This window comes from Alligator sinensis, unplaced genomic scaffold (assembly GCF_000455745.1).
Source record: "Alligator sinensis unplaced genomic scaffold, ASM45574v1 scaffold781_1, whole genome shotgun sequence".
NCBI lineage: Eukaryota > Metazoa > Chordata > Crocodylia > Alligatoridae > Alligator > Alligator sinensis.
In genome coordinates, this window is record NW_005841845.1 from 3,784,269 (window position 1) to 3,794,029 (window position 9,761).

Consider the following 9,761-nt stretch of genomic DNA (forward strand, 5'->3'; position numbering starts at 1 on the left):
AGTGCGCTGCAGCTGCTACCCAGAGCCCGGGAGGAGGAGGGAAGGGGTTTTTTTGATAGCCTGTTGTAGGGCAGCTAGGCTCTTAATTTCCCTGGCTGGCCCTGCTGTCACCCTTTCCATTTCTGAATCGGTTCAGCTAGAAAAAGTTATTTGCACCAAAGCAGTTGCTTTTTCCCCCCGCTCCCACCCTGTTTTAGAACCCGGTTTTGTAGTTATCCTACACTTAATTTGGGGGTAGGGTGTGCGGGCACAGAATCCTGCCTTCATTAGGGTGCATGTGAGTCCCATCACTCCTACTTATGGGAGGCCCTCACAGTAGCCCCTTCCAGTATTACATGTTAAATCCAGGCATGCTTTATGCAGACTCTGAATTGCCACGTGATTATATGGCTCTGGGAAGGTGAAGGTGGATGTAGTGGTGCAGGGAATGTTTCTTCATGCACTATTTGGGGTGTGGTTGCAAGCACGGAGCGAGGCACAGGTCTGCTTTTTCAGGCACTGGCTCTTTGGCTCCAAACCGTCTCAACAGGTTGCAGGTGGGGAATCTGGTTTCTGTGAAAGCAGTGGAGAACTCGCAGTGACCCTGCCGTGGTCCACGTGATGGTTGGAGACTTGGAACTTGTCGGTAAACTTGCACCTGTTCTAACTCAATCATTTTCTTTAATATAAGTACACCTCTTTGTAACCAACGGAGGGCTTGTTTCACCTGTGGCTAATCGACCTCAAGCTAAAGCCACTTGTACTGGAATAAGTGCACCTGCGAAGGGGATTGCAGTGGTTTAGCTATTAAAGGAAAACTGTAGGTAGAACTTCCCCACGTAAGACCTCGGACTCACAGCAACAGAGACAAGGATGTTCAGAAAGCAGATGCCACCTTAACCCCATCTGTGAAACCCAGCAGGGCTGCACGGCTAATAACGAGTGCCTTACCTAAAGGGAGGCCGCAAGCATGCTCTCCCCTCGCCTGTCCTGAGTTCTGGCCTCGCGCGCCGGCTCGCTGGTAATAACATCAGACATGGGGATGGGAGGACGCTCAGCCAGTGGGGTGTAGTAACTGCTTTGCTTCCTTCCTTCCAAAGAACCACTCCAAAACAGACCCTGGAGCCAATCTGCGAGTGCTGCAGAGCCATCTGCAGAGCAGCGAGGTCGCAGCCGTCAGCAAACATCGCCGGGGAGCCAGGCTGTGCGCTGTGAATCGGGCATTTGGATTTGGGCTTGGCAGTAGCTGAGTGCAGGACGTGGGCATGAAGGTTGATTAAAAACATGACTCGCCTTTATCAAGGGACCCCGTTAGACCAGGGGCGTCAACCTCAGTGCTTCTCACAGGCCAGATCTGGTCTGCAGGGTTTCTTGTGGGCTGGGTCTGCACACGGCAGTGACAGATCACTTGCCCCCTGCTGACAACACATCCCCCAACAAGGCGCCAAACCCTGAATTTTGGCAGCAGGCCTTGCCCCTGCTCACCCCCAAATTCTTGGCTCCTCTGGACCCCCTGGGCCAGACAGCACGGCTCCATACATGCATCCTGCAGGTTGTACGTTTGACGCTCCTGCTTAGGTTAAGAGTTGGTTTTACAGGTGTGAGCAGAGGCTGCAACTGTGGCACTGAGTGATAAAGGGGTCCCTGATGTCAGGTTGATGCAAGTTGGAGGTTGCTCTTCAAGAAGACACAAACGTTTGTGGAGCATCAGGGTGGTAGAAATGTCCCCATGTACTTCCAGTTCCAGCACGAGCATTTCTGAGTTCTGCAGTCTTTGCAAACTGCTTGCTGAAGCAACATGCCAGTGCAGGAGAGCCGGGGGTGAAGGGAATCGGCCGATTTCTCTCTGTCTGACCTGAGCCAGATGCAGAAAGTAAACAGTGGGTTTGAACGGGGAGAAGCAAACCCAGCTCCAACCCAGCTCTTGTTGTGTGAATAATGGACGGGGTGTATAAAACCTGCCGGGCAGCAGTTTCAACATGACTTGTCACCTGACTTTCCATTGTAAATTTGACCTGAGTAGTTTAAAAGTCCAACCTTTCACCCCACCAACCTGTTATATGGTGCTTGTGACATTACTACTGTCCTTCTCTGCTTGGTTCGGTACTGAATATGATGCAACGGCGCCTCCATTCAAGCCATCACAGTAGGGCTTGAGAAATGTTTAGCTGTCTAGCACTCGGATGCATTTTATAACGAACACATGTTCAATCGCAGGCGAGTGAGATGAATGCGCTCTTTGATAAGAGATAACAAAGCCCATAATTGAGCAGCTTCATTGCACTTTGGGCCTGTGCGGTTCACTTAACTGAGTATAAATGTAGGCATCCCAAAGCCAACTATTTATTATAGTTGAGTCATGTTAAACAAATAGGCCTTTGCACTTAGGAATCTAAGGCAGCCTGCCGGATTTTCTTTATATGAGACTGGCCTATTTAACCTTTTAATCAAGAGAAGGAAAAACACATTTACTTTGCAGACGGGGCTAGTGTAATCTCTGTATGTAATGGATGGTGATCTGCATTTGATCTTCCAGACAAGGGAAGCATTCTTTTGAGCAGATGCTTTTTCCGGACAAACACAGGGGTGGGGAGTGGTGGGGGCGAGGGGTTTTGCGCACAATGAAGTCAGCACAGCAAGTTTCCTGCTCCTAGCTGTTATCGCAAGGTACCAGTCTGGGGAAGTCTGCAGAGGGCTGCCTATCGCTGTGTTGCATCTTTGTGTGGGCAGCAAGAAATGCAACCGTGGGATGCATTCTTCTGTGGTGGGTGGATGGAGTAAAACCCAGTAAGACTCTTTTGGGAAGGAGGAGGAGGAGGAAGAGATTGCACTGATCCTCCCATCCTGCTTCTCCCTGTGCTGGGAGGCTGCAGGACTGGAGCAGCCTCAGCTTCTGCCTAAATGTTTCATTAAATGAGGGGGAGGAGGGATTAGAAAGGAAAAGACTACATTTTTAATGGCTTTTTTTCTTCCTCGTATCTGCACCCTTCAAGTGATGCTTTATGCTGTGCTGTGGGTCACAACTGTGACTTAATTTGGGACTTAACAGCCTGCTAGGACTTTCATTTCCTACTGGAAGCTGTTCATAAGGAAGTGCCCTTACAGTATGGTTTTAAAAACAGTTATTTTTTGGAAAACCATAGGACAAAAGTGTGTTTAAGATCCTTCTCCTCTCAGATAACATCAGTCAGACAGGTTGGGGTGTTCTGGCTTAGTCCAAGCAAACTCTGAGGGTTGTTCAGGGTTTATTTCAGACCAACAGGATGGGGTTAAACCACTCTAGTTCTTGCTAAAAGCTGGGTACTTGCCATCTCTGGTAATCTGCTGTCTCAGCAAGTTTTTTTTAAAATGTGTAACTGTATGGCTTTTTTTCAGCACCTCTAGGTTTGACTGACGTATGCATAGCTTGGCTCAAGTGGGTCTTCTGTCTTCCAAACCAACTCTAATCATCTTGTTGCAATTAAAAAAATATATATATATGGATTGGTCAGGGGATTTTTAACCCATACTGTCTTAAATTTTTTCCCCTTTTCTTTCCACTTTCAGAACTGCTTAATAAAGCATGACGATAATGGATACTCAGCTATCGTAGGGGACTTTGGTTTAGCAGAGAAAATCCCTGATTGCAGGTATGTATGGTCTTTGGTTGCTACTCAAGATGAGGAGAGCGAGTGTGGCACGGTTCCACGCCAGAGGAGGGCTGTGATCTGTGAAGCTGAATGCCGGAGGGTCATTATTAGGCTTTGATGTGACTCGCAGAGAACAACCTCTGATTTGAGGCAAGAGCTGTGAGCTGAATGGAGATGGGCAAAATGCTCCAAAGGCTAATTATAGTGCACAGTGATAGACTTTGATGGTGGCACTTATCCTTTAAAATGCTTCAGTGATTAGAGGGCTTGCCCAAGCATTTCAGTGGATTTCCAGAGCAGGTGTTTGGGTCTTTTCTGTACAGAACTATCCATCATTCTGAATTGGGAAGATCCATAATCAATGCCCTCGCCAGTGATTCCAGATGTATTTAATTAGTTGCTTCTTAATTTCACGGGCTTCTGGCAAGCTGCTGAGATCCATGGTTGCAACCAGACAGCATTGCCATCTGGTGACTGTTTGGGCTGCTGGGGACTAAGATGCTACCCATGATCCATTTGAGGGATGAGCAGGTGACCATCTCTCTAGCCATCATCGTATTAGCCCTCCAGTAGGGAGACCAAGGAAATAGTGCTGTTACCCCTTCTCTTTAGGCAGCCTCCTCTGTGTCTGTGGGTGTTGCCACAAAATGAAGCCTCAATCAAAGATTTCATTTAATGCTTTTAGCCTTTCAGCTGTCTTCCTTGCGGACATAACACGAGCCCACCTTAGAGTGTTGTCTGACTTTAGACCAGTGATTCTCACCCGGGATGCCATAGCACCTTAAGGTGCCTGGGATCCTTTCATGGGTGCCACACAGTGTTAGCACTGATAGGTGTGCAAGCATGATTCACAAATAAACCCAGAGATTGCAAACAGGAATTCATAGGGTTACAAGCGTCCAGACCTGTTGCAACCTTTCTGAGTTCTTTGCAGCAGACTAATTGCTCTAGTATTTTTTGGTAGTCAAAAAAAGAGTGAAAACAATGAGCTGGCATTTTCCAAGGGGCATCTTGAGACTATCAAAGGGCGCCTTGAGTCTACAAAGGCTGAAAACTACTGCTTTAGATGTAAAACAGTAGTTCAGGGAGGTGTAGTGGGTTCCATTCATCTAAGTGGGGCATTGATGCAGAAACACACAGCGCCCGTGTAAACGTCAGTGCTGTTGACTCCTGCCGCTAGCGATACATTTGGCAGGAAAGTCAAACACATTTTATTTTTCCAATGCTGCCTCAGGTACCGAAACCTCCTGCCAGCCTTGATGAAGGCATCAAAATATCCATCTTCCACATGCCAAACCCCAGGTGGACTTGGGCATTGTCAGTGCCCTTTTCTGAGACCCACAGAAAACTGGGACTGTAGAGACAGCTTGAAACTGGGCACAAGTGTCAAAATAATGTGATGGGTCCATAATGATTACACCATTCGTATTTATTTCAGTCCAGTCTCAGTTTTCAAATTTAAATAGGTCCGGCCACATAATTTCCAGCTTGGACTGGGATGCCAGAGAAACAGAGGGACACTGCCATGGCATATAGAGCCTGCTTCCCAATGAAGACGCCTGGTTTTCAGAGGTGGTTCTTTGTGGTCAGGCTTGGGATAAGCGTGAACTGGTGCTGTACGTTGCACGCTGGTAACGGAGGCTGCAAGCTCCAGCTGCATGGCGGTATTGTAGGTTATACAGACCAAACTGACAATCAGCTGCGTCCTGACTGCTTCCCTCTCTTTCCTTAAATCACTTAAGGGATTTACACTAGAACTCAGTTCTTTTTGGCTTTATTTTAAAGAAACTATTTGTCAGTCACCCGTCAAGGATTTTCTTTTTACATTTAACACACGGGCCTCAGTCTAAACGTCCTTCTTTCTCACTAATGAAGGGAATTTCTGAATTTTGAAAGGCCTCATCACAGTGCCAGAGATTCGACTTCCCAGGATGAGTTCCTATCAGAACTGCCTACAGCAAATCCTCCAAAATATGCAGCAAATCAAGGAAAAAGTCCCTTTCCTCCAGGAGAATCCAGTTAGGAATAAAGACCTTCATGAACCTGAGTCTAGAGCAGGGAGACTGCTCTGCCTATAGCTTGGAGACTGATGGGGTCCAAGGTCTCCTAGTGAAAGAGGCTACTGCTCTTAGAGCAGCACTTAGAGAAACAGAAATAATGTAAGTTAGCAAAAGTCCAGTACTTTATTCCCTACCCGGCCCTTGGACTGCCCATCACCTGCTGGGCACAGAAAGCAGAAGTCAGTGTGAATGACATGCAAACAGCCAGCACTGTCTTCCCCCTGCTGAAAGCGGCTGTTGAGGCTTGGAAAATGCCGTGCTGATTTAAAAAAAAAAAAAAAAACCAAAACGTTGGTGCTTCATTCATTTCCTCACCACAAGGAAAATGTGTATGAAAATGGACTTGTCTCTCAATATTGGTTCATTCTTCTCTCAAACTGCAGCACATACATGGTGGTTACAAGGAAAGAGGGAGTCAGTTGTTCTCTTTATCCTCTGGGTAAGAGGAAATCAGCCTAATTTGCAAAAATGTAGCCTCAGGTTTAATATTAGGACCAATTTTCCTATCGGAAAGTAGTGACACAGTGAAACAGGTGTCTTGGGTGTTGTGGGATTTCTGTCACTGGAGGTTTGTAAGAACAGGTCAGACAAATGTCTGTCCGAGACACTGAACTGGACTGGGTGAGGGCCCTGCCAGTTCTGATCCTAAATGCCAGGCCAAGAGCATGTCATGAACAGCTTCCTTCCTCTCTCTTCTCCCCTCCTTTGCATGTATAAAGTGAGAAGCTGCCAGTGGTGGGCTCGCCCTTCTGGATGGCACCTGAAGTTCTCAAAGATGAACCTTACAATGAAAAGGTGGGTATGTCTAATAGAGCTTGACTTTGGAAGCGTCTCTCCAAGGCAGACTTTGTGGTTTATCAGAGACTTTGAAGCTTGTCTGTACCTCTAATTGAACAACACGACTGCTTCTACATTTAATTCAGATTAAGGTTGGGTGCAAATTCAAAAGGCAGCAGCTCTTCTTGAACAGCTCCTTGCATGCTTTGTCTTAGTCAAGAGTCAAGGTAGCTGCCTTTTTCCAGTTTGGTTTCATTCATGAATAAAGTGGGTGAAGCTAAACTGGAACAAGATGCTCTTATTTCAGTATAAGTGTGTTCACACATGGAGTTCCTCAGAGACAAAATTATTCCAGAAGAGCTATTTCCAAATAACTCCTTATGTAGACAAACCCTAACTTGCATGGGTGTCAAACTCTCCTGTGCCCTGGACCGGATCTGGACTGTGGAGCTCCTTGCAGATCAGATCCAGACTGCAGCATGAGGAAGTTGCAGCAGCAGTGGCAGCTCTGGCTTCACCCTGGGGCATGCATCAGTGGCTTCACCCCACCATGTGCCCCATCCTGGGGCCAGGGTTGGTGCTGTGCCATGGAGGGAGCTCCAGAAAAGGTTGTGCAGTGGGTTTTGGTGGCCAGGGAGATGAGGCTGCAGCAGTACAGATGGACAGAGCAGCTGGAGGGTGACCAGGGTTGTCAGCCCTTGCTTGCCTTCCTGCTGCTGATCGCTATATCCACCAGGGCCCGAGAGCCCTGGGTTCTGCGGCAGGTCATGCTGGTAGTCTGGCAGGCCAGATAAAGTGGCTCCATGGGCCAGCTCCAGCTCTTGGGCCATATGTTTGATGCTCCTGTCTTACTGCATCTTTGCTTAGCAGAGCTTAGTGCAACACGAGTAGACAATTTGTTGGGTTCCTCTTGCCTTTTGGATGTGAAGGGAGCTTTTCTGCAATAGAAACGTAGATGGAATGAGGGGGGTTGCGTGACCACATGCAATATGGAATTGGAAAAAGCAGAGGTTCCACATTTCATCACCAAATTTCTAAATCTGACTTTCCTAGACAGGAACTCTTCTAAAGAATCGTTGCCAGCCCCCTTTCTCATGGCATCATGTAGCTAGGGCAGAGAAGGAACGAAGAAAGGCAGACTGGAAAGCAGCCTTCAGGCTGCGTGTGTGTGCATGCATGCATGCATGTGCATATAGACACGCACAATCCTGGTGGAAACTGAATTTTAGTGAATTCTGTCTTGGGAATGCTGCTTTCCTGTGTAAAGTCCACACCCTCCACCCTTTTTGCCAGCAGCACCAAGTACTCTTGGATGTAGACATTACCATGGCAAACTGGTTATCGTTAGATGTGTGCGTTCCACTTCTCATGTCCTGCACACCTTTTCCTGCTCTCCTTGGGAGACCCAAAGCTGTAAGGCCATCACATTACCCTGCTTGTTAATGAACACAAAAGCTGACAGTCGTGTAAATAGACCTTCGTATTCAGTGTCTGAAGAGGAGCCCTGCTACTGCTCTGTTGTCTGGATTCCCTGTTCGCTTGAGCTTTATAACGTGGGCAAATGTGAAGTGAGAATCTGGGACCTACAGAACATCAGGGTGTGTAGGACAGGTGATCAGTAGGCATGGTGCATGCAGGATGCTGCAGCTGGAGTGGGTGGAGGTGGCTGGGTTCCTGACACCTGGGTGGGCATTTCACAAAGAAGTATTTAACCTGGAAAAGGAAGAATGGACTGAGTTTTTACCTGCATTAACATTCTAGGCAGGCAGCGATCGCTTATCTTCTCAATTCTGCTCCCCAACCGCTCCAGTCTGCCGTCATGTCATGTTTGGCTGCATTTGTGATTGCTCACAGCTGTGGGATGTCGGCTGCGATTTTACCCCTTTTGGCTTGGAGCGAGCTTTCATTTTCCGTCATGCTCTGGAGCAGCAGTGACTTGAGGAAATGTTTGTGTGCAGGTGAAAGCATTGGGGCTGGTCCTGCTTGGAGCAGGGGGCTGGACTAGATGTGACCTCCTGAGAGCCCTTCCAACCCTCATTGTCTGTGATTGTGTCATTCTTTTTGGCATCAGTGCTGCCAGAGCACTCTGCCGTGGGCATGTATTTCCTCAGCTGCAAGTGTGAGTTGTGTTACTGTTAGTGGTCGGGGTCAGAGCAATGGGTTCTGGATAGCCTCTGAAACCCCCTTACGGCAGGGGAAACCTGGTGGCAGGTGAGGACACGGACTGTTCCTAACTGAGCTATGTGCTTTTTTTTTTTTTTCCCCTTCATTAGGCGGATGTGTTCTCCTACGGCATAATTCTCTGTGAGGTTATAGCCAGGATCCAGGCAGATCCGGACTATCTCCCTCGCACGGAGGTAGGTGATGGGCGTTAAGTGGGGAGCACTTATGAGTGATGGCTGGGCATTAATAATTTCAGCACAGCTGCCAAGGAGGTGATGAATTAGCTCGAATGTTTAAGGAGGCCTTGAACGAAGAGCCCATCCTTTGGCAGTGCTGTTTGCAAAGAATGGCACCCAGGCCATATTTTAACATAGGTTTCCTCAGCCTTCATGCAGTGACAGACTGCCTTGGAAACATGCTGGAGGAGTTGGCATGGGATCATAGGAGCATAGGAAAGTAGGGTTGGATGGGACCTCCTGAGGTCATCTAGTCCAGACCCCAGCATCGCATGGAACAGATGAACGCCACCTCTTGTTGGAGAGAGCAGGGCAGCTGCAGAGACTATTGGGCCCAGCTGGGCTCTGCTTTACATCTAATTCATTGGGAGTCCAGGGAAATGCTCCTGTGGGCTTTGGGCCAGGCCTCACCCCTGAGGGGGAACCCCTGTCCCTCTTCAAGTAGCTGTGACATTCCCTCCCCCTTTTCTGGTTGCGGACATGTTACAGGGGCTTGGGATTTCAGCTGTGGCGATGCAGATGTTTTTCCTTCCTTCCCCCCTCCCTTCTCTGAGAGCAGGAGACCTTGCAGGAGGGAGTTTCAGGGATCTGATGATTTTATAACTAGTCCCTGCACAGTCATGGCAAAGTAGACCGTTTCTGTGAGCTGGCTGGAATGAAAACTTGAAGTTTCAAATTTCATCAGGCTGACTGTGCAACTTATTTATACAGTGCGAGTCGTGAGGGCCAAGCATTGTAGTAATACAAGCTGCGACTCTGAGGACCACGTGAACAGCCCTGCATGTGGTTAACCCATCTGCAGGAGTCTTCAGACCGTGCTCTGTTCTTCTGGCTGATGTGATCAGCAGCAACAGGAATCACCTGCTATAATGAAATGGCCTACAGAGCTGTCAAATATGGGGCCAGATCTGAAGAGC

General features: G+C 48.1%; 1 protein-coding gene across 2 annotated transcripts in view; it reads left to right on the forward strand.

The window, feature by feature from the left end:
- TESK2 (testis associated actin remodelling kinase 2) overlaps positions 1-9,761 on the forward strand; it is a 93,336-nt gene that overhangs the window by 71,691 nt on the left and 11,884 nt on the right. For both annotated transcript variants that reach the window (XM_006015784.3, XM_006015785.2), the window contains exons 5-7: positions 3,526-3,608; positions 6,388-6,463; positions 8,719-8,802. In XM_006015784.3, the coding sequence (XP_006015846.1) occupies positions 3,526-3,608; positions 6,388-6,463; positions 8,719-8,802 (243 nt within the window). The remainder of the gene's footprint in view (positions 1-3,525; positions 3,609-6,387; positions 6,464-8,718; positions 8,803-9,761) is intronic.